At 45.6% G+C, this 26232-nt stretch overlaps 2 protein-coding genes across 2 annotated transcripts in view; one reads left to right on the plus strand and one right to left on the minus strand.

Moving 5' to 3' along the window:
• The window catches only part of LOC122564095 (eosinophil peroxidase-like), a 40250-nt gene extending 37045 nt beyond the window's left edge, over nucleotides 1–3205 (plus strand). Inside the window, exons 13-14 of the mRNA XM_043718656.1 lie at nucleotides 1556–1717; nucleotides 2841–3205. Coding sequence (XP_043574591.1) covers nucleotides 1556–1717; nucleotides 2841–2857 — 179 coding nt within the window. The 3' untranslated portion in view covers nucleotides 2858–3205. The remainder of the gene's footprint in view (nucleotides 1–1555; nucleotides 1718–2840) is intronic.
• Nucleotides 3206–5967: 2762 nt separating this feature from the next.
• LOC122564094 (eosinophil peroxidase-like) overlaps nucleotides 5968–26232 on the minus strand; it is an 89749-nt gene continuing 69484 nt past the window's right edge. The window contains exons 13-15 of the mRNA XM_043718655.1: nucleotides 25060–25265; nucleotides 9415–9576; nucleotides 5968–7117 (exon numbers count right to left, since the gene is read on the minus strand). Of these exons, the coding sequence (XP_043574590.1) occupies nucleotides 6978–7117; nucleotides 9415–9576; nucleotides 25060–25265 (508 nt within the window). The 3' untranslated portion in view covers nucleotides 5968–6977. The remainder of the gene's footprint in view (nucleotides 7118–9414; nucleotides 9577–25059; nucleotides 25266–26232) is intronic.

Below are 26232 nucleotides of genomic sequence, written 5' to 3' on the forward strand. Positions count from 1 at the left end.
TATCCATACAAATGCCTTTTAAATGTTGTAATTGTACCCACATGCACCACTTCCTCAGGAAGGTCATTCCACATGTGAACCACCCTTGTGTAAAAAATTCAGACTCAGCTTAAGACACTTATTCTACAGATAACAACAGAAGGAAAGAGTTGAAGACGGAAGTACCATAAGAAGAAACACTTGAAGGAAGATTTAACAAGAAAAAAAATCAGTCCATGGTTAAAACGTATTAAACCTTGTAAGGGGTGCACTGCAGTAGGAGAGTTAGAAACCCCATGCGAGGGATTACTTTGTTCCAGAGCAGATCCAGACAACATTATGTGGCAGTGATCTGTTGGAGTAGCCTCAACTCAAGGTTCAACAGGAGAGCGAATGGACATCAGAGTTTTTGTGAATGAAGTTTAAATCATTGGTGAAAATGTCCATGCAGTGGGAAAGTGAAAAGCAAGGAAAGTACTTACAACTCAGATCAAGAGCCAGTGCCATAGTGGTATGTACTGCATGGTGTAGGGAAAGTGAAACCACAAAAACAGTTCAAGCTGAGATCATAGACCCGAGTTTGTTGCAAAACCAGAATTAAATTGACAAAGAAGCAGGTTAGGAACTTACTCAAAAAATGTGGTACTGAGAAAGAACAGCAGGCCAAATAGAATCTGAGGAGCAGGAGAGCCGACGTTTTGGGGAATGTAGGAGTTTTGCCTGAAACATTGATTCTCCTGCTCCTCGGATACTGCCTGACCTGCTGTGCTTTTCCAGTGCCACACTTTTTAACTCTGATCTCTGGCATCTGCAGTCCTCACTTTCTCCTAGGTTAGGAACTTAGGCAGCTCTGATCTGACAGGAGTAGGAAATTAGGAGTCTTTCTAAAAGCAAAGACATTAGATTCATCATTTAAACCATGTTAAAGATGGGAACTGTGTATTTAACCATAAGGAGAGGAAATCGTTCAGGAAATGACCATGAAGAAAATAGTGATCATTATTAGAGTTGCAGTAAATAGGAATCAGTCTGAAAGAAATTGTAAAAGAAGCAGCATTCATCTTCAAAGGATGCAAATAGTAGAAGTCATTCAGTAAAACAAGGATCAAAGCAAACATTGTTTATTAAAGCCACCTCCAGTGGGATTTACTCAGCTAAAGCTGCTAAGGAAATGCAAATAATTTATTAAGGACATAAACAGCAGAAATCATCCAGTGAAGCCACAACAAGTTGGAAATTATACATTCTGAGCTTTTCATTTCTATCACGTACCTGCCAGCCTCACCAACCATCAGCCCCCACACCCATTCCCCCCCAACCCATTCCACCACCTCTACCTACTCGAACTTCGTGGACTGAATGGCCTCTTATACTGTCAGAATTTAGAATTCTGTGTTTGGGAATGAAGCTTTTCACTTGAATCTTATTGATATATGTTCTATAGCAGCCTGACTTGCCTCTCATCATTGTTCTGATCATTGCAACCTCCTCTGAATTATAGCACATTTTGTGATTCACAATTTGATTCTGTGCTTTGACTCTCAATTTAGCATTCACCTCATTTGCTTCTTTACAGTGACCCCCTGCAGCTCTGTCCCAGCTGTTGAGCATGCCCATTTTTCGGTGTGTCAGTCCTCAGTCAGATATAGCTGTGAACCTGGATTCAGGCTGGTGGGAGACGACACCATAACTTGTCTGAGTAATGGACAGTGGGACCTGGAACCACCTAGCTGTATAGGTAAAAGCTGAAAACTGGTAGCTGTATAACTTCAATAAAGTGTAGAGCTGTCTTCTGGGGCTATCAAATTGCATTAGAAGATTATTCAATTGATTTGGGCATCCAGGTCCTGACAAAGCGACACATGTCTGCCAGGGACTTTCACATTCTTAATGTCTGACAAAAACAACTACGATCCATGAGCCTTCTCCACCCTGGTCGTGCACTAAGATGCAGGTTTAATAAAAACAGGCCGAGGGGAATAGCAGCTCTTTTGCAATTCTACTTTTATTTCTTAAATATTTGAGTTGGTATTTGACATCTGGCTATCAGCATGAAACACTCCTAGATAAGTAGTCTAATTTATTAGTAAGAATTCTTTCTAATCATTTCATGATTTACTTTCTGATCTTCCTCACATTGCAGCCCCCACCATGATCCAAAGTTCTTTCCTCGACAGCTGCCTCTGTGTCCCCTCCCCACTGATTTGTCCTGCTATACCACAAAGCAGTTTTAGACCCACCCCTAGTATATACCCATGATAAAGCCTTACAGCCCAAAATTGAAATGTAAGTAATGCATGACATGGATTATCATAGAATCCCTACAATGTAGAAGCAAACCATTCAGCTCATACTGACCCTCTGAAGAGCTTCCCACCCAATCCCTGTAAGCCTGCATTTCCCATGGCTAACCCACCTAGCCTACACAACCCCAGACACTGTGGGCAATTTGGAATGGCCAATCTAACTAACCTGCACATCTTTTGACCGTGGGAGGAAACCGGACCACCCACAGAAAACCCATGCAGATACTGGGAGAATGTGCAAACTCCACACAGTCACCTGAGAATGGAATTGAACTAAAGTCCCTGGGGTTATGAGGCAGCAGTGCTAACCACTGAGCCATTGTGCTGCCCCAGGTTATATAGGCCCTCAAAATGAGTCATCAGTTTCTCTTCAGTCCAAGAGTTTTGTTGGTGGATATCTAACAACATTATAAGTGTCCTTATTGCAGTTCCCTTTGGCATATGTTTACATTACATGTGGAATCTGATGACAGGGAATTTGTTTACAACAACACTTTTTCCACTCTCCCCTTCTTGCGTTTGTGATTCATTCTAACATTTTGTTTTATTCTGCAGATATGGCAATGAATTAAATATGATTCCACACTGTTTGGTTTGAGAAGAAGGTAATACTAAGGATGTATCAGGCCATCCAGGACACCAATGTCCTTTCTGTGTGAATACTACCCAGATGTAAAGAACAAGACACACTGTCAACTTGATCACCTCAGTCCATCTTTTGATGCAACTAGCTGCAACTTTCATCCAAATGTTGCTGATGTTCAGAGGATTTATGTTGACAGTTTGGGAATTTATAGAAAATTCTGATGATCTTGCTACTATCAAGAGTGGAGAATGTCCTAATCAGTTTACATCCAAAACACTGATTACACTTGATTACTGTTCCTAGATGTATTCTAAACCTGTTACAGAATCAACAAATAAAAACAGTTAATGCAGCTGTTACCTCAGGGCTGATTGATGGATACAGAATTCATATTTGTGTCAGACTGTGAGTGTATAAATTTGTGTGACTATTAATCTGTTAACTTAAGCTCATTCAAACTGAGGCTCTGCTCATGCCCTTACTCACATTGAGTTCCATGCACTCATCCCAAGACTATAAGACATAGGAGCAGAAGTAGACCATTCAGCCCTTCAAGTCTAATCTGTCATTCAGTGAAGTCGTGGATGATTTGATATCCTCTCTCTTGTACTTGTTGACCGACTTTGGCTTTCATCAAATAACACTTTGACTTCAAAATTCTCATCCTTGCCTTCAAATCTCATCCCCATTGGGCCCTTTCTTATGCCCGTCAAAGCCATTTAGCTCAGTTGATGAGAGTGTGGATTTAATTTTTCTAACAGCTATGCAGTTCCTGGGGCCTGGTCTTGACTTGCTCTACTATTGCATAATGGCATTATTGAACCATACTAGCAAACCTACAACAATAAGGATGCTTTAGGTAGAGATAAGAGATAAGAGAGAGAGAGAGATAGAGAAAGAGAGAGAGAAAGAGATCTACAGCCTAGTGAAATATTACCGATGATCCAATACCACTGTTCAAAATAGACTTCAATATCTGACCAATGAGTATCAATTGTTCTAATGCATGCTGTCCTGAGTGTTGTCAGTCATGCTTCACAAGCAACATGTTTGTGTGCATGCGTGTGCCTCAGGTGTATGCAGACACACCAAGCCTTCTATTTGCTTTCCCTGCCCAACAACAGACAAAAGCCTCTTTGCCTGTTTCTGCTGACTCACCTCTTCAGATCCATTGGGGATAAGTTTCTGTGGGAATCTCCCTCTCACCTTCCATAATTGTGATGAAAGATCTGTAGATGGTTGAAATTCCACTCTATTTATCTGCCTTATGCCCAGTCAGGGCTAGCAGTGGCTCATAAAGCAGTGGCAAAAGCCTTATTTGTTGATCCTCCTTTTACACAGACTATGTTTCAAAGCAGACATCTCTGCCTCACCTCAAAAGCTTAACTTTTAATAGCATTGGTTCTTTCTGAGGCTTTGTAGTGAATTAGTTTAACAGTCTGTGAGATGGTGTGGCTCACATAAGGTGATTTCTTTCTTTGAGCGCTGTTGTGCCTGGAACTTTGTGTACCTATACAGATCTCCCTCTTGGAGCAATGTCTGACGGTACTCTTGGGATTTGGAGGCAAACAGTCAACCCCCCCGTGCAAAAAGAAAGTCCATGCCTTACATTTTGTCAAAAGAAATTCAAAGTGCCACAATACTGAAACATCCCTTAATTTCCACTTATGACTTAAATTCCTGATATTTAATATGATTTTTGTACACTCCCTTCATACTCTCTCTGCCAAATATCTTGTTTTCTTTTTGCTATAGGCAAGTTATGTGCAAAAGATTTCATAGATTTACCAAACTATTAAGAATTGAAAAAGGCAATAATGATCCCTGGGCTACATCATCTCCTTTATAATGCCTTTCCAGTTTAAAAGCTTCTCATTTGTTGGATCTGTTTCAGAATTTTTACAAGTTATTTACCTGGTATTAATATCCTATTCTCTGGCTCCCCGTATCTATTCATCAATCTGTAAGAGACCGCATCAAAATTATTCATAAACTTCAAAAATGTTTCATCAATTGGAATTCTTTGTCCAAATCAGTAATGCCTTTCAAAGATTCCAACACATTTGGTAGCCATGAAATAGGTACTTTTCCTGATTTTTGCTATCTATATTTTCAGAAGTTGTATTTTCCCAAATGTCACCCATTATATCATAAAATAATATCGAATGCTTTATGTCAGACTTTCTGCACAGTTATTGACTGTAGGATGTATGTGTATTTGATTTGTAGACTGAAATTGAGCTAAGAATCAAATTAACTGCTGACAAATGTCAAATAATTTAACTTTATAGGGTAATTTGAAATTACTAATGTTCAACATGTCAAAAAATAGAACTGAGCTAAATATAATTTACGTCCCGACAATAATATCTACAGCATTAATAGATGTTTGTCATAATTGCTGATCAATTTTAATTTAGGTTCAAATCAAGTTACACATTCTGGCCTTGCAAAATGAGTGCCATGAAATTGAAGGAAATGTTTATTTATTGACATCACATCATAAGCTCTTATGGAAGATTGTTTCTTTCCAAAAACAAATCCAGGTTATCTGAGCAATTTATTTTAATCTCTTGTAGACTTTTTATTTTATTCTTTTTTTCAGAGACATCTGTTAAGCATTTATTTCTTGTTACGCTGAATTATCTCATTGGTAAATAAATCTATCAGGCTTCACTTAAATGTAGCAAAGTGATAGTATGACATTTACTGCCTGTCAGAACACACAGGAGAGTGTAATTGTCACCCTCCCTGCATTACACTGTAATAAAGGATAATTATAGGTTCCAGTGTGCACTATGTCACCCATAACATGTAGGCAGTTATAGGTTTAATCTCAAAGAGTCTACCTGTTCTTGAATCCATCTTTTTCTGTGAGACTTTCATAAAAAAAATTATAACATTTGATCTTTCTAAAATTATATCCTTTGTTACTTACATACTGGTTAACTCTATTTCTACAGTTCCTGGGAAATTGCCAGTTGAGTTGAAGGACCAAGAGAGAATAAAACAGTTTGCAGGGTTTAGGGAAAATCCAGAGAATGAAGGAGACAGGGAGAAAGAGAGAGCAAGTCTTAAAAAAAACAACTATTTCAGTGCTGGTATGAACACCATTTATTTAATCTGTGTCAGACAAGAAATTGCATGGGATGCAGCTTGGTTGCTGCTACATTATTTTACTGATTCTACACAAGCAAAGAGTAATCACAGCAAAAGAACAGCCAATATTGTAATGATTAGAACATTAGAGCGTTAGCTGAGAACAACTTAACATCAAAATAAAACAGCTTATTCAATTTAAACAATGCCTGTAGTCATTGGAAAGATCTTGCATTTATTGTGAGCGCCTGCATATTACATTCTATTGAATCACAGTCACTAATAGATAAGCAAATGGAGCAGTCAATTTGAGCAACTCTAATAATTGCAAAAGTAGATGAAGTTATTTATGGAATGTCTGGTTGTAATGATGGCAAAATTGTCAATTTATCCTACAACCATCCAAACAAAAGTGTTTCTTAAAATCCAGCATTTATGATTATTTCACTGGAGTGTTATGCCCAGAAGATGTAAAATTTCTGCTGCAGTTTTCTGCTGAATTATAATTGGTTTGAAAGAGGTTCTGAAGAGGTTGGGGTGGGGGAAAGGGCAGTGAGAATGGGGAGCATGTATAGTCAGGGGTGAGATGTGGGGACTACTTTCATACAATACAATACCATCTTGGGGGAAAATATTTTATGTGGTCTGCTGATGACACCACATGTATTTGGAAGCAATACTCTGCAAGGCTCTGGGAAAGAATGAGGTGTGCACACTCACCACTACCACCTTCTGCAAGTGAGGATGGGAAATAAATGCTGCCTTGTCATCATCACTCAAACTCCAGGATCAAATTTACAAGAAGCATCAGGATTAAAATTAGATACCGTGACTGTATTGTCAAAGACCATGCTTTAAAAGGGGAAGGGGAAGACTCACTCCATTCCGTTGGGTACTCTTTCAGCACTGGGGGAGAGACCACCTCATAACTGTATTCTTATATTTAATGAAAAACCTCATTCCCATCCATCTCCCTTGCATCCTCACAGTTAAGAAACATTTTGGCCTCAGGCTGTAGCCCAAGCATCAACTTCTGAGCCATCTTCAAGAAAATCGATATTTGCTGTTTCTCCTTTGGATCCCACTGATCGAGGTTCTATTTTACCTTCTTTGAAATCTGTTATTCCTTTCAAGTTTCTAGAAATGTCTGAAAATATTATTTAATATGTTAATGTTTTTAAACATTACCTCTTTGGCACATTTGTATCGTATATAAGCTTATTAATTGTACTATGTATAAGCTTAGTGGTGACAATTCTTAATTGGTGAGTGTTCTTAGAAAATATTTGAATTTTGGGGCATGTTGTGTTGGAAATGTCACAAGTTGGATTCTCATTAAGTACCAACTATTGCAAAGTAGTTTGAAGAAATAACACCTGGAGTGAATTGGCTAGGCATGTATATGTTCCAGAGAATCTAGCTTAAGGATAAAGGAGTACCAAAACTACAGTGTTAATTGGCCAGAAGATGTTTCAGGACATCCTCTCAAAACATACAAGTTATAGTTGACACCAAGGCTTCAAGACTGATCAACAAGAAGAATGTTTTGAGTTTTAGAAGTTCCAGGAGTCCCTGTTAAGGATACATGTTAAATTTGAAACATATGAATTAGAAGCAGGAATAGGTCAATCAGCCCCTAAGGTCTGCTCTTATTGATTAGATTCCCTACAGTATGGAAATAGGTCCTTCAGCCCAACAAGTGCACACCAACCCTTTGAGGAGTAACCCATGCAGACCCGTTCCCCTACCCTATATTTACCCCTGACTAATTCACCTAACACTATGGACAATTCACCTGTCCTGCATATCTTTGGACTGTGGGAGGAAACGTATGCAGACACGAAGAGAATGTGCAAACTTTACACCAACAGTCGCCCACTGGCTCAGTGGTTAGCACTGCTGCCTCACAGCACCAGAGGTGGGAATTGAACCTGTGTCCATGGCGCTGTGAGGTAGCAGTGTTAATCACTCAGCCATCATGCCTTCCTTTCAATATGGCCATGACTGATTTGGTTGTAACACTACTTCACATTCCAGCCTATCCGATAACCTTTGATCCCCTTGCTTATCAAAAAAATGATCTACTTCTGCCTTAAAAATAATCAAAGACTCTGCTTCTGTCATCCTTTGACAAAGACAGCTCCAAAGACACACAACCTCTGAAAGAAAGACAAGTTCTCCTCACCTCTGTCTTAAAGTGACAACAAATTATTATGAAGTAGTGTCCCCTATTTCTACATTCTCCTGAATGAGATTGCATGCACTCCACATCTACCTTGTCAAGACCCCAAAAGATCTTGTATGTTTCATCAAAGTGCCTCTTATTCTTTTAAACTCCACTGGACACAGGTCTTTCAAAGCCTTATATGATCAAACTGCTATCTGAACTTTTGATGAAATGTCCCAGAAAGAAAAGTTAATATTCTGGAACTCCCTGTAGGACTCTTCTCCAGTGACTTGTTTGTCTCAAAAGTCATTTTCAAATTGTCACATCTTGAAGCATCTATTGTTTTGTTCAATGGGGACCAAATTATAAATGGTTTCCATTATAGTTGCTATAAGGACAATCATACTATCAAGGTTTTTTTTCAATCAACCTATTAAGAGATGTTATTACAGAATTCTGCAGCAGGTGGGATTTGACTCCAGGCCTTCTGGCTCAGAGGTAGAGATACTACCACTGCATCAAAAGAACCCCTCACCCCATATGTAAAGGAAGATGGTTGCGCTTGTTGAAGGTCACTATGGCAAGAGTGAGCGGCACGGTGGCACAGTGGTTAGCACTGCTGCCTCACAGCGCCAGAGACCTGGGTTCAATTCCCGCCTCAGGCAACTGACTGTGTGGAGTTTGCACGTTCTCCCCGTGTCTGCGTGGGTTTCCTCCGGGTTTTCCGGTTTCCTCCCACAGTCCAAAAGATGTGCAGGTTAGGTGAATTGGCCATGCTAAATTGCCCGTAGTGTTAGGTAAGAGGTAAATGTAGGGGTATGGGTGGGTTGCGCTTCGGCGGGTCGGTGTGGACTTGTTGGGCCGAAGGGCCTGTTTCCACACTGTAAGTAATCTAAAAAAAAATCTAATCTAAAGAATGGCCGGTCTATTCTGAATCCAACACATTTCACACAGTGGTAGAGCCACACAATCCAATCCAATGTCCTCAGTGTAAATTTGGGACTTTCTGCACAAAGACAGAGCAGTGGTCACCCCTCTGGCAGCCAACCCCTGGTGAAATTGTTAAATACTTGTAGCAGGGAACTTTTTAAAAAAATCTACCTCTGACCAAAGTACTTGTGTGACGTGGAAGTAATCTTTGTTAATTCTGGCTCTGACCATTTTCTTTACTCCCTTTTAAGTTGGCAGACAGTTTGGTTGGATTAATGAACAATTAATGTTTGACTAAAGTTGAAAGACTTAATTTCAAAGCTTTTGCACTGGATTTCAGCTCTTACCTGTACACCTAGGTGGTGCAGAATTCCACTGGCCATTATTCAAACATTTTATGGTATCCTTTCCCATCAATTTGAACCCTGAGTTACAGGTGTATCTGATCAAAGATTTACAGAGTGAGAAATGGGCATCAGCAACAATGGGGATTGAGCCACAGGGGATTACTGCAAAGGGAACAAACAGAAGCTGTTAAGAGTTGAAGTCTAAATAAAGAGGAAGTGTTTCAGTAAATGTTATAAAACAATATTTCTAAGCTTTGCTCACTGAGTATAGACACATCTTCTGTATAATCTAACATTTGTTGCATATTTTATGGAAATTCAGTACTTTATTAAGAGTTAGTTAATAATTCATTCTATCAATCTAAAGAGAACAATGCTACTAAAATGCTAGAGTGAATGATATTGATTTGCTGAGTGGTTTCATATATGAGTTTGGTAGTCATACTGAACTAGAAATGTTAACTCTGTTTCTCTTCCCATTGACACTGTCATACATGCTGAGTCTCTCCAGCATTTTCTGTGTTTGCTTCATATTTCAAACATCTACAGCACTTTGCTTTTATTCAATGAAATTGGGCTAAGGCACTGATTGAGAAACCTCTCCTCAGCCTTGTGCTTCTTTCGAACACTGATTTTCGCATGTTATGGCTAAAAACTGAAATATATAGCATACAGTGATATACAAGGCTCTAATTTCAAATCACACTATTGAAAAGCCATTCCATTGAACCTACCACTTAATGCTAACTTGTCTACACCAAATGCACATGTTTCTAACATCTAGCAAGGCTAGGTGACTAGCTTCTGCCGAGCTCTCCACAGCTCTCCCTTCGTTTTTAAATCACTCACACTGTGCTACTTATACGCAGTGAGGATCAGCTGTGTGATATCATCACAAGATTACTTCAGGGTCTTAATGCCCTTACACAGTAATTGTCAGTTCAGGTAACACCAAAAGAAGATTTGCTTCTAGGTTTTGCAAAGACAGTCTGAGTCATGAGAAGACTTAAGTATTGTTGCATTGCTATTGGCTGATTTACATATTGATGAAAAGGAGGTGGATCAGAGTTAATTTAAATTGAGATTTCATATCGCAAATGCTTATTCCTCCACAGCCTTGCCTTTCTGTATCTCTGTGATCTCTATCAGTCCTTGAACTATCTACGTACTCTGCATCACTCCTATTCTGCACTCCTATATAGCCTCAGACTCTTTTGTCCTGCTCTTCGTGACAGTGCCTTTATCTGTCTAAGCCCTAAGATCAGTAATTCCCTCTCTAAATCTCTATCTGCTTTTTTAAGATGTCCTGTAAATCCTACTTGTTTGACCAATCTTTTGATCACTGGTTCCAATGTCTCCTTTTTTATATAAATATTTTTTATTGAAAAGCTTTTTAAAATGATTTACAAAACATTTATATATATAAAAAAACCCATCAAAACAGGAAAGAAACAGTACAAAGAACAAGGCCATACCATAGTACCATTGTTACTAAACAACCCACTATTCTACCAAAACAAACCTATCTACTTAACTATAACTACACTGCAAACATATTGAATAAATACTAGCTTAAATTACATTCAAGTTACTTACATTAGATAATGTCTTACTACTTTATTCTGTCTTACTCATCACACCTCCACTGAGGCTCCCATCCCTGGGAGAACCCCCTACAGTACCTATATCCTTTTCCTTCCAGTCTTCTCCTCCCAGGGTCCCACGGGTGCCCATAAAGGTTCCCACTGCTGACAAGTCAGTTTCAATATAATTTTAAAAAGGTTGCCACATCCTATACAACTGTTCTGTTTTGTGGTATACCATATTTGTGAGGTAATCTTGGGTGAGATGCTCCATCACCAGCTTACGCCACCCCATTTGACCTGGTGGTTTTTATGATGTCCAATTTAGTAAAATGTTCTTCCTCATGCAATGGTCAAGGGTATTACACTGTCTCTTCCCATTAATCCCAGAGAGGGCAAGTTTGGCGGCCCCAAAAGAAAAAAATACTGGATCCATGTTAGCTTAAAGTCAAATTTGATATAAAGGAATGACTTTTACTCAAGAAAGAAGGTGCACTGAAAACAGGAAGCTAGGAAAGCCTGAAGGCAGAGCTGGCTAGGATGGATATGAAATCAGGTTAAACGCAGCTTAGTGGAATTGCAGTGGTAGTCTTTCAAGTGAATATTAATAACTCTCAGAAGAAATGGTGGCAAAATAATAGACGTTTGGTTATATTCTTTCAAAATTCCTTAGTTTCAGAAGGTCCCAATGGATTGAAAAATAACAAATGTAACCCCTTTTCTCAAGAAGAAAAACAGGCCAAAAACAGAATAATAGAAAGATCAGTTAGTTAGCTCAAAGTATATAAATGTGAATACAGTTCAGTATTAAGGAGTTTCTGGTATGATATTTATAAAGTCAAAACAGAAAGTGTCACTGACCCTCAGCAGCTGAAGTGAGAAACAGAGTTAGCATTCCGAATCCAGTACTACGCTTCCTTGGAACTAGCTCAAAAGAACAGTCATATGTAACTGAAAACATTGACATTATTTCTGTCTGTACTGATGCTGTTAGAACTAATGAGTTACCGCAGCACTTTGCTGGGACAGGTAGTTCTCCCATAATGCCGTAGTTGCGTTCCAGTGAAACCTTGCGTAAAAGAAAAGTGTTTCATAGAAATAATGGGACCTATGGGAGAAGTGGAGTTAGGGGCAGACCAGCAAATAATCTCACTCATGCTCACTCAAAAATCACTCAGATGTTTAACACAAAGTATAGCACAGCCTGAATGAAGGTTGAAACCAGATTTATTAATAAAACAGAAGTAAATTTAACACAGTGCATTTAAAAAAAAAGTAAGATAGCTGCTCTCTGTACTGTACCGCTCACAGAAAGATGTACTGTTGGCAGCTAATATCGGCGCATGTACAGAGAGGCACAAAGACCAGCATAGACACCGTTCAATGCACCGAATGGCAAAAAGACCAGCGCAGACACCGGTGCATGCACAGAAAGGCACAAAGACTAGCGCAGACACTGGTCCATGCACAGAATGGCACAAAGACTAGCGCAGACACTGGTGCATGCACAGAATGGCACAAAGAAAAGTGCAGACACCGGTGCATGCCCAGAATGGCACAAAGACCAGCGCAGACATTGGCGCATGCACAGAATGGCACAAAGACCAGCGCGGACTCCGGTGCATACACAGAAAGGCACAAAGACTAGCGCAAACACTGGTCCATGCACAGAATGGCACAAAGGCCAGCGCAGACACTGGTCCATGCACAGAATGGCACAAAGACCAGCGCAAACACTGGTCCATGCACAGAATGGCACAAAGACCAGCGCAGACACTGGTCCATGCACAGAATGGCAAAAAGACCAGCGCAGACACTGGCGCATGCACAGAATGTCATAAAGACCAGCGCAGACACTGGTGCTTGCACATACTGGTACAAAGATCAGCGCAGAGAATGGTGCATGTACAGAATGGCACAAAGACCAGCGCTGACACTGGCGGAAGCACAGAATAGCACAAAGACCAGCGCAGACACCGGTGCATGTACAGAATGGCACAAAGACCAGCACAGACACTGGTGTATGTGCAGAATGGCTCAAAGATCAGCGCAGACACTGGTGTATGAACAGAATTGCACAACGACCAGCGCAGACACCATTGCATGTGAAGAATGGCACAAAGAGCAGCGCAGACACTGGTGCATGCACAGAATGGCACAAAGACCAGCACGGACACTGGTGCATGCACAGAATGGCACAAAGAAAAGTGCGGACACCGGTGCATGCTCAGAATGGCACAAAGACCAGCACAGACACTGGCGCTTGCACAGAATGGCACAAAGACCAGCGCAGACACTGGTCCATGCACAGAATGGCACAAAGACCAGCGTGGACACCGGTGCATGCATAGAATGGCACAAAGACCAGCGCAGACACTGGCGCATGCACAGAATGGCACAAAGACCAGCGTGAACACCGGTGCATGCACAGAATGGCACAAAGACCAGCACAGACACCGGTCCATGTACAAGACGGCACAGAGACCTGCGCACACACTGTTGGATGCGCAGAATGGCACAAAGACTGGCGCGGACACCGGTCCAAGCGCAGAATAGCACAAACACAAGCGCGGACACTGGTGCCTGCACAGACTGGCACAAAGACCAGTGCAGACACCGGTGCTTGCACAGACTGGCACAAAGACCAGCGCAGATAGCGGTGCATGTACAGAATGGCACAAAGACCAGCGCAGATACTGCCGCATGCACAGAATGGCACAAACACCAGCGCAGACACCAGTGCTTGCACAGACTGGCACAAAGACCAGCGCAGTCACTGGTGCACGCACAGACTGGCACAAAGACCAGCGCGGACACCGGTACATGTAACAGAATGGCACAAAGACCTGCGCAGACACCGGTCCATACACAGAATGGCACAAATGCCAGTGCAGACAACGGTCCATGCACAGAATGGCACAAAGACCAGTGCGCACACCGGTCCATACACAGAATGGCACAAAGACCAGCGCAGATACCGGTCCATGCACAGAATGGCACAAAGACCAGCGCAGACACCGGTGCATGCAAGGATTGGGACAAAGACCAGCGCAGACAGCAGCCCATGCACAGAATGGCACAAATACCAGCGCAGACACCGGTCCACAAACAGAATGGCACAAAGACCTGCACGGAACCGGTCCATGTACAGAATGGCACAAACGCCAGCGCAGACAACGGTCCATGCGCAGAATGGATAAAATACCAGCACAGATACCGGTCCATGCAAAGAATGGCACAGAGACCAGCGCAGACACTGGTGCATGCACAGAATGGCACAAAGAAAAGTGCGGACACCGGTGCATGCACAGAATGGCACAAAGACCAGCACAGACACTGGCGCATGTACAGAATGGCACAAAGACCAGCACAGACACTGGCGCATGCATAGAATGGCACAAAGAAAAGTGCAGACACTGGTGTATGTACAGAATTGCACAACGACCAGCGCAGACACCGGTCCATGCACAGAATGGCACGGAGACCAGCGCAGACACTGGTGCATGCTCAGAATGGCACAAAGACCAGCACAGACACTGGCGCTTGCACAGAATGGCACAAAGACCAGTGCAGACACTGGTCCATGCACAGAATGGCACAAAGACCAGCGCAGACACTGGTCCATGCACAGAATGGCACAAAGACCAGCGTGGACACCGGTGCATGCACAGAATGGCACAAAGACCAGCGCAGACACTGGCGCATGCACAGAATGGCACAAAGACCAGCGTGAACACCGGTGCATGCACAGAATGGCACAAAGACCAGCACAGACACCGGTCCATGTACAAGAAGGCACAGAGACCTGCGCACACACTGTTGGATGCGCAGAATGGCACAAAGACTGGCGCGGAAACCGGTCCAAGCGCAGAATACCACAAAAACCAGCGCGGACACTGGTGCCTGCACAGACTGGCACAAAGACCAGTGCTGACACCGGTGCTTGCACAGACTGGCACAAAGACCAGTGCAGGCACTGGTGCATGCACAGAATGGCACAAAGACCAGCGCAGATAGCAGTGCATGTACAGAATGGCACAAAGACCAGCGCAGATACTGCCGCATGCACAGACTGGCACAAAGACCAGTGCTGACACCGGTGCTTGCACAGACTGGCACAAAGACCAGTGCAGACACCGGTGCTTGCACAGACTGGCACAAAGACCAGCGCAGATAGCGGTGCATGTACAGAATGGCACAAAGACCAGCGCAGATACGCCGCATGCACAGAATGGCACAAAGACCAGCGCAGTCACTGGTGCACGCACAGAATGGCACAAAGACCAGCGCGGACACCAGTACATGTAACAGAATGGCACAAAGACCTGCGAAGACACCGGTCCATACACAGAATGGCACAAATGCCAGCGCAGAGACCGGTGCATGCACAGAATGGCACAAAGACCTGCGCAGACACCGTTCCATACACAGAATGGCACAAATGCCAGCGCAGACAACGGTCCATGCACAGAATGGCACAAAGACCAGCGCAGACACTGGTGCATGCACAGAATGGCACAAAGAAAAGTGCGGACACCGGTGCATGCACAGAATGGCACAAAGACCAGCACAGACACTGGTGCATGCACAGAATGGCACAAAGAAAAGTGCGGACACCGGTGCATGTACAGAAAGGCACAAAGACCAGCACAGACACTGGTGCATGTACATTATGGCACAAAGAAAAGTGCGGACACCGGTGCATGTACAGAATGGCACAAAGACCAGTGCAGACACCGGTGCCTGCACAGAATGGCACAAAGACCAGCGCAGATAGCGGTGCATGTACAGAATGGCACAAAGACCAGCGCAGATACTGCCGCATGCACAGAATGGCACAAAGACCAGCGCAGACACCGGTGCTTGCACAGACTGGCACAAAGACCAGCGCAGTCACTGGTGCACGCACAGAATGGCACAAAGACCTGCGAAGACACCGGTCCATGCACCGGTCTTTGCGCAGACACCGGTGCTTGCACAGACTGGCACAAAGACCAGCGCAGTCACTGGTGCACACACAGAATAGCACAAAGACCAGTGCAGAGACCGGTCCATGCACAGAATGGCACAAAGACCTGCGCAGACACCGGTCCATACACAGAATGGCACAAATGCCAGTGCAGACAACGGTCCATGCACAGAATGGCACAATGACCAGCACGGATACCGGTCCATGCACAGAATGGCACAAAGACCAGCGCAGACACTGGCGCATGCACAGAATGGCACAAAGACCAGCGCAGACACCGGTGCATGCAAAGATTGGGACAAAGACCAGCACAGACACCGGTCCATGCAAAGAATGGCACAGAGACCAGCGCAGACACTGGTGCATGCACAGAATGGCACAAAGAAAAGTGCGGACACCGGTGCATGCACAGAATGGCACAAAGACCAGGACAGACACTGGCGCATGCACAGAATGGCACAAAGACCAGCGCAGACACCGGTCCATGCACACAATGGCACAATGACCAGCGCGGAGACCGCGTCATGTGCAGAATGGCATAAAGACCAGCGTGGACACCGGTGCATGCGCAGAATGGCACAAAGACCAGCGCGGACACCGGTGCATGTACAGAATGGCATACATACCAGCGCAGACACCGGTGCATGTACAGAATGGCACAAAGACCAGCGCGGACACCGGTGCATGTACAGAATGGCACAAAGACCAGCGCGGACACCGGTGCATGTACAGAATGGCACAAAGACCAGCGCGGACACCGGTGCATGTACAGAATGGCACAAAGACCAGCGCGGACACCGGTGCATGTACAGAATGGCACAAAGACCAGCGCGGACACCGGTGCATGTACAGAATGGCACAAAGACCAGCGCGGACACCGGTGCATGTACAGAATGGCACAAAGACCAGCGCGGACACCGGTGCATGTACAGAATGGCACAAAGACCAGCGCGGACACCGGTGCATGTACAGAATGGCACAAAGACCAGCGCGGACACCGGTGCATGTACAGAATGGCACAAAGACCAGCGCGGACACCGGTGCATGTACAGAATGGCACAAAGACCAGCGCGGACACCGGTGCATGTACAGAATGGCACAAAGACCAGCGCGGACACCGGTGCATGTACAGAATGGCACAAAGACCAGCGCGGACACCGGTGCATGTACAGAATGGCACAAAGACCAGCGCGGACACCGGTGCATGTACAGAATGGCACAAAGACCAGCGCGGACACCGGTGCATGTACAGAATGGCACAAAGACCAGCGCGGACACCGGTGCATGTACAGAATGGCACAAAGACCAGCGCGGACACCGGTGCATGTACAGAATGGCACAAAGACCAGCGCGGACACCGGTGCATGTACAGAATGGCACAAAGACCAGCGCGGACACCGGTGCATGTACAGAATGGCACAAAGACCAGCGCGGACACCGGTGCATGTACAGAATGGCACAAAGACCAGCGCGGACACCGGTGCATGTACAGAATGGCACAAAGACCAGCGCGGACACCGGTGCATGTACAGAATGGCACAAAGACCAGCGCGGACACCGGTGCATGTACAGAATGGCACAAAGACCAGCACGGACTCTGGTGCATGTACAGAATGGCACAAAGACCAGCACAGACACCGGTCCATGCACAGAATGGCACAATGACCAGCGCGGAGACCGCGTCATGTGCAGAATGGCATAAAGACCAGCACGGACACCGGCACATGTGCAGAATGGCATAAAGACGAGCACGGACACCGGTGCATGCGCAGAATGGCACAAAGACCAACGCAGGCACCGGTGCATGCACAGAATGGCACAAAGACCAGTGCGGACACCGCGTAATGTGCAGAATGGCATAAAGACCAGCGCGGACACCGGCACATGTGCAGAATGGCATAAATACCAACGCAGACACCGGTCCATGCACAGAATGGCACAAAGACCAGCGCGGAGACCGCGTCATGTGCAGAATGGCATAAAGACCAGCACGGACACCGGTGCATGCGCAGAATGGCACAAAGACCAACGCAGGCACCGGTGCATGCACAGAATGGCACAAAGACCAGCGCGGACACCGCGTTATGTGCAGAATGGCATAAAGACCAGCGCGGATACCGGTCCATGTACAGAATGGCACAAAGACCAGCGCGGACACCGGCACATGTGCAGAATGGCATACATACCAGCGCAGACACCGGTGCATGCACAGAATGGCACAAGGACTAGCGCAGACACCGGTCCATGCACATAATGGCACAAACACCTGCGCTGACACTGGCGCATTTGCAGAATGGCACAAAGACCAGCACAGACACTGGCATATGCACAGAATTACACAAAGACCAGCGCGGACACTGGCGCATGCACAGAATGGCACAAAGACCAGCGCGGACACTGGCATATGCACAGAATTACACAAAGACCAGCGCGGACACTGGCGCATGCACAGAATGGCACAAAGACCAGCACCGACACCGGTCCATGCACAGAAAAGCACCAAGACTAGCGCAGACACTGGCGCATGCACAGAATGGCATAAAGACTCACGCGGACACTAGTGCATGTACAGAATGACACAAATGCCAGCGCAGACACTACTCCATGCACAGAATGGCACAAAGACCAGCGCGGACTCCGGTGCATGCACAGACTGGCACAAAGACCAGCGCGGTCTCTGGTGCATGCACAGACTGGCACAAAGACCAGCACGGAGACCGGTCCATGCACAGAATGGCACAAAGACCCACGCGGACACTGGTGCATGTACTGAATGGAACAAATACCAGCGCAGACACCGGTCCATGCACAGAATGGCACAAAGACGAGCGCAGACAATGGTCCATGCACAGAAGGGCACAAAGACTCACGCGGACACTGGTGTATGCACAGAATGGCACAAATACTAGCGCAGTCTCCGGTTCATGCACAGAATGGCACAAAGACCAGCGCGGACACCGGTCCATGCACAGAATGGCACAAAGACCAGCACGGACTCCAGTGTATGTACAGAATGGCACAGAGATCAGGGCGGACACCGGTGCATGTACAGAATGGCACAAAGACCAGCGCAGACATCGGTGCATGTACAGAAAGGCACAAAGACCAGCTTGGACACTGGTGCATGCACAGAATGGCACAAATACCAGCTTGGACACTGGTGCATGCACAAAATGGCACAACGACCAGCTTGGACACTGGTGCATGCACAGAATGGCACAAAGACCAGCTTGGACACTGGCGCATGCACAAAATGGCACAAAGACCAGCGCGGACATCGGTGCATGCACAGAATGGCACAAAGACCAGCTCGGACACTGGTGCATGCACAGAATGGCACAAAGACCAGCTTGGACACTGGCGCATGCACAGAATGGCACAAAGACCAGCTCGGACACTGGTGCATGCACAGAATGGCACAAATACCAGCTTGGACACTGGCGCATGCACAGAATGGCACAAAGACCAGCTCGGACACTGGCGCATGCACAGAATGGCACAAAGACCAGCTTGGACACTGGCGCATGCACAGAATGGCACAAAGACCAGCTTGGACACTGGCGCATGCACAGAATGGCACAAAGACCAGCTTGGACACTGGCGCATGCACAGAATGGCACAAAGACCAGCTTGGACACTGGCGCATGCACAGAATGGCACAAAGACCAGCTTGGACACTGGCGCATGCACAGAATGGCACAAAGACCAGCTTGGACACTGGCGCATGCACAGAATGGCACAAAGACCAGCTTGGACACTGGCGCATGCACAGAATGGCACAAAGACCAGCTTGGACACTGGCGCATGAGACAAAGGTGCATGCATAAAATGGCACAAAGTGCAGTGCAGACACTGGTCCATGTACAGAATAGCACAAAGACCAGCGTAGACGCCGGTGCATGTACAGAATGGCACAAAGACCAGCGCAGACACCGGTCCATGCATCGAATGGGACAAGGACCAGCTCAGACACTGGTGCATGCACAGAATGGCACAAAGACCAGCACAGACATTGGGGCATGCATAGAATGGCACAAAGACCAGCTCAGACACTGGTGCATGCACAGAATGGCACAAAGACCAGCACAGAGACCGCTCCATGCACCGAATGGCACAAAGACCAGCGCAGAGACCCGTCCATATACCAAATGGCACAAAGACTCACGCGGACACTAGTGCATGTACAGAATGGCACAAATACCAGCGCAGACACTGGTCCATGCTCAGAATGGCACAAAGACCAGCGCAGACAATGGTGCATGTACAGACTGGCACAAATACCAGTGCAGACACCGGTCCATGCACAGAATGGCAGAAAGACCAGCGCGGTCTCCGGTGCATGCATAGAATGGCACAAAGACCAGCGCGGTCTCTGGTGCATGCACAGAATGGCACAAATACCAGCGCGGTCTCCGGTGCATGCACAGAATGGCATAAAGACCAGCACGGACACTGGCACATGTGCAGAATGGCATAAAGACCAGTGCAGACACTGGCGCCTGCACAGAATGGCACAAAGACCAGCGCAGACAACGGTGCATGCATAAAATGGCACAAAGTGCAGTGCAGACACTGGTCCATGTACAGAATAGCACAAAGACCAGCGCAGACACCGGTGCATGTACAGAATGGCACAAAGATCAGCGCAGACACCGGTCCATGCATCGAATAGGACAAGGACCAGCGCAGACACCGGTGCATGTACAGAACGGCACAATGACAGCGCGGACACCGGTGAATGTACAGAATGGCACAAAGACCAGCACAGACATTGGGGCATGCATAGAATGGCACAAAGACCAGCTCAGACACTGGTGCATGCACAGAATGGCACAAAGACCAGCGCAGAGACCGCTCCATGCACAGAATGGCACAAAGACCAGCGTGGACACCGGTCCATGCACAGAAAGGCACAAAGACTCACGCAGACACTGGCGCATGCACAGAATGGCACAAATACCAGCGCAGGCACTGGTCCATACACAGAATGGCACAAAGACCAGTGCGGACACCGGTTCATGCGCAGAATGGCACAAAGACCAGCGCGGTCTCTGGTGCATGCACAGAATGGCACAAAGACACACGCGGACACTAGTGCATGTACAGAATGGCACAAAGACCAGCACGGACACCGGTCCATGCACAGAATGGCACAAAGACTCACGCGGACACTAGTGCATGTACAGAATGGCACAAAGACCAGCACGGACACCAGTCCATGCACTGAATGGCACAAAGACACACGCGGACACTAGTGCATGTACAGAATAGCACAAATACCAGCGCTGACACCAGTCCATGCACAGAATGGCACAAAGACCAGCACGGACATCGGTCCATGCACAGAATGGCACAAAGACCAGCACAGACACGAGTGCATGTGCAGAATGGCATAAAGACCAGGACGGACATCAGTGCAGGCACAGAATGGCACAAGGACCAGCTCGGACACTGGTGCATGGACAGAATGGCACAAATACCAGCTCAGACATTTGTGCAGTCACAGAATGGCACAAGGACCAGCTCGGACACTGGTGCATGGCCAGAATGGCACAAATACCAGCTCGGACACTGGTGCATGCACAGAATGGCACAAAGACCAGCGCGGACACTGGCGCATGCACAGAATGGCACAAAGACCAGCACTGACATTGGTGCAGTCACAGAATGGCACAAGGACCAGCACAGACACTGGCGCATGCACAGAATTGCACAAATACCAGCTCGGACACTGGTGCATGCACCGAATGGCACAAAGACCAGCGCAGACACTGCTCCATGCACTGAATGGCGCAAAGACCCACACGCACACTGGTGCATGTACTGCATGACACAAAGACCAGCGCAGACAATGGTCCATGCATAGAATGGCACAAAGACTCGCGCGGACACTGGTGCATGTACAGACTGGCACAAATACCAGTGCAGACACTGGTCCATGCACAGAATGGCACAAAGACCAGCACGGACACTGGCACATGTGCAGAATGGCATAAAGACCAGTGCAGACACTGGCGCCTGCACAGAATGGCACAAAGACCAGCGCAGACAACGGTGCATGCATAAAATGGCACAAAGTGCAGTACAGACACTGGTCCATGTACAGAATAGCACAAAGACCAGCGTAGACGCCGGTGCATGTACAGAATGGCACAAAGATCAGCGCAGACACCGCATCACGTACAGAATGGCACAAAGACCAGCGCGGACTCCAGTGCATGTGCAGAATGGCATAAAGACCAGCACAGACATCGGTCCATGCACAGAATGGCACAAAGACCAGCGCGGACACCGGTGCATGCACAGACTGGCACAAATACCAGCGCAGACACCAGTCCATGCACAGAATGGCACAAAGACCAGCGTGGTCTCCGGTCCATGCACAGAATGGCACAAAGACCAGCGCAGACCCCGGTGCATGTGCAGAATGGCATAAAGACCAGCACGGACACTGGCACATGTGCAGAATGGCATAAAGACCAGCGCAGACACCGGTGCATGCACAGAATGGCACAATGACCAACGCAGGCACCGGTGCATGCACAGAATGGCACAAAGACCAACGCAGGCACCGGTGCATGCACAGAATGGCACAAAGACCAGCACGGACACCGGCACATGTGCAGAATGGCATAAAGACCAGCGCGGACACCGGTGCATGCACAGAATGGCACAAAGACCAACGCAGGCACCGGTGCATGCACAGAATGGCACAAAGACCAGCGCGGACACCGCGTTATGTGCAGAATGGCATAAAGACCAGCGCGGACACCGGCACATGTGTAGAATGGCACAAAGACCAGCACAGACACCGGTCCATGCACAGAATGGCATAAAGACCAGCGCGGACACCGGCACATGTGCAGAATGGCATAAATACCAGCGCAGACACCGGTGCATGCGCAGAATGGCACAAGGACTAGCGCAGACACAGGTCCATGCACATAATGGCACAAACACCTGCGCTGACAGTGGCGCATGTGCAGAATGGCACAAAGACCAGCACAGACACTGGCACATGCACAGAATGGCACAAAGACCAGCGCAGACGCCGGCGCATGCGCAGAATGGCACAAAGACCAGCACGCACACTGGCGAATGCGCAGAATGGCACCAAGACCAGCGCAGACACTGGCGCATGCTCTGAATGAAGTGCGCGAACTGATCCCCGCTGGAATCGCTCTATTGCTAACGGAGGTAAATGTTCTCAAAAATACCATTCCTTAATTTACCAGCAACGTTATAGCCAAATCACGCTGCTGGAATTCGTGTTATCCCTGAACTACCTGTGTTTCAGATGTCCAGCATCTCAGTACTTTGCTTTCATTTTAAAAATTGTGATGTGATCAGGCAGAGCCAACCTGGCTTTGAGAGGGACATCATGTTTAATTAATCTCTTAGAATGTTTTGACAAGATAGCATTCACGATGAATAGAGGGGACAACTTTGTCCCTACCTGCACTGTTCATGCCCCTCAGAACTTTGTACACCTCAGTCTTTTCTGCTCCAGTTATCTGGTCTCCCTCCATAGCTGAAATACTCCAGTCTTGGTAACATGTATTTTTAAATCATTCATGGGATGAGGATGCCACTGGCTAGGCCAGCATTTATTGCCCAGAGGGCAGTTAAGAATCAATCACATTGCTATGGATCTGGAGTCACATGCAGACCAGATGAGGTAAGGCTGGCAGGTTTACTTCCCTGAAGGATATTAGTGAAGCAGATGCGTTTTTCTGACAATTGACCATTGATTCATGGCCATTGTTAGAGTCTTAGTTCCAGGTTTGCTTTAACATGCTCTCTAATGCATCACATCCTTTATATAGTGTCGTGATTTGAACTACATACATTACTACCGCTGTGGCCAAACTAATGCCCTCAACTACTTATGATATATACCACTTATTTAGATGATGGGACTGTATGTATGATAGTTAAAGTTCCCGTGACTTTGAGCTATGCAGGAAAGTAAGGTGCTAAAAGGAGGTGGAAAGTCTCCATCTGGGTTAAGTGAATCGGCAAAAAAATTGGAAGATGAAATATAAAGTGGGTAAGTATGAACCTTTGACAGGAAGGATTGAAAAGCAGAATACTATTTAAACTGAGAGTCTGCAAGACTGAGGGTACAGAAGCTAAGGTGCAGGTACAGCAGGTAATTGGAAAGGCAAGTGGAATGTAATTCTTCATTGTAAAGGATTTGGAATATAAGAGTCAGGAAGTTTTACTGCAGTTGTTCAAGGCATTGATAGGATCTTATCTGAAGTGCTGTGTCATGTTTTGGTCTCCTTTTTAGAAAAAAAAAATGTAATTGCTTTAGAAACAGTTTGGAGATGGCCTACTTGACTCTTTCCTGGGGAAAAGTAAGCTAATGAAAAAATACTGAACAGGTTAAACCAGTATCACATGAAATTTAGAAGAATTTCATGTGATCTTATGTTTTAAAGAAGATTTTGAGGGGCCTATATAAAATGGATGCCTGGAGGATTTCTCCTGAGGAGAAATATTTCTATTAAAATGTGGGCACCAAATGATGAAAGGACTAGAATCAAAATTTTAGTTTCTTTTCAATTTGAAGAGAGAGTAGCAAAGCCTGTTTCAACAGTCAATGACAGCTTTACGAGTTTTATTTTATTTAACACTTAATAATTCAAACAAGCCCCTTGCTTAATTGCATGTTAAAAATCTAGATTGAATTCACAATATGCTTTGTACATCTAAATCTGAACATCCTCACATTAAATATCATGACTGGTGAAAGAAGCAATATTGGACGTGATTGCTCAGAGCTTAAAGATGCACTGATCCATAATTCTCCAGAGAAGTAGAAGCTTCCACACAACATTCAGCTGATCTCTATCCTTTCAGCAAATTGCAGGGCCGATCTTGAGAGTTAGAAGAAAACAAAGGAAAGCAATAGAAATAAGGTTGCCTAACATGGCATTTCTTACGTCCAAACTATCAAATCACATCAGCACAGCTTTGAAACTGCTTATTAGCACCTTCTTACACTGTCATCAGTCACAAGCCGAGTTTTAGGAGAAACACAATGAACCCAAATGTCAGAATCCTAGGAAAGGCCCAACAGTGTCATACCATTAGTGCTCTCTTTCCAGGCACTCAGGTCTACCCGTGGAATGTGGTTGCATTTGACATATCCTTCTGGGAATGGCCTGTATCTGAACACATCCTGCGGGACGTCTTCAATCTTGGTGTTCTCACAGATCAATCTGGGGAATGAAATTTGTTGAAGAGCCTGCTGCTGGTTGGCAGTAAAAACGTCTTTGTTCTGCCACCAGAATCTAAAGCACAAAAAACACGATAATTCAGACGGGTGTAAATGCTCTGGCATACATTTATCACTCAAACAATTTCAACAAAGAAAGATTAATTGATTATTGTGTCTGTAAGACATTACTGGGAATAATTGAAAACTTAGCAACAGTCACTGTACAAGGTCATTCATCTATGTGAAGAATTTGGAACTTTTCCAAGAGACGTGGTAGACACTCTATCATTGTCTGCGTGGGTTTCCTCTGGGTGCTCTGGTTTCCTCCCACAGTCCAAAGATGTGCAGGCCAGGTGAATTGGCCATGCTAAATTGCCCGCAGTGTTAGGTAAGGGGTAAATGTAGGGGTATGGGTGGGTTGCGCTTCGCCGGGTCGGTGTGGACTTGTTGGGCCGAAGGGCCTGTTTCCACACTGTAATGTAATGTAATCTAATCTAATTGTAACTTCTTTCTTGTTCTATTCTGCAGTTTATACCTGTTAGCACTAAAGGGCATTGAGAATTAGTCTTCACCTATTCTCTCTGCTACAGTTAGCACTTGGGATTAAATGACATCATATAGGGATAAATGTATTCAGATATATTAAAATGTTGTAATAGTCCATCATGTTGACTTGCCTGAGTCTTTCTTTAACTCAGGAGTTCAGATTCTAAAACTGTCAAATTGTAGGGACATGTGTTGGTGCAGATACATCTACACTTGCATTGTCAAAGCCTGGAGGCCTATTGGTGTCTCAGGTCTGAAATATGGCATACTTATAGGGGAAAGTAGTATTTTTTAGCAGGTCTGTGAAATAAGACTCATGATCAATAGCTTTCTGATCTGAAAGGGAAAAGGGAAGAGAAGCTACCAACAAACTTCTTCTGGTATTTCTGTTATATTTGTCAGCGGGGGTGAGATTGCAAATGTTCATCAATACAATGACATATGCGTCAAGGATCCTGTGTTAAAAATCACACAACACCAGATTATAGTCCAAC

Source organism: Chiloscyllium plagiosum, chromosome 28 (assembly GCF_004010195.1).
Source record: "Chiloscyllium plagiosum isolate BGI_BamShark_2017 chromosome 28, ASM401019v2, whole genome shotgun sequence".
Lineage (NCBI taxonomy): Eukaryota > Metazoa > Chordata > Chondrichthyes > Orectolobiformes > Hemiscylliidae > Chiloscyllium > Chiloscyllium plagiosum.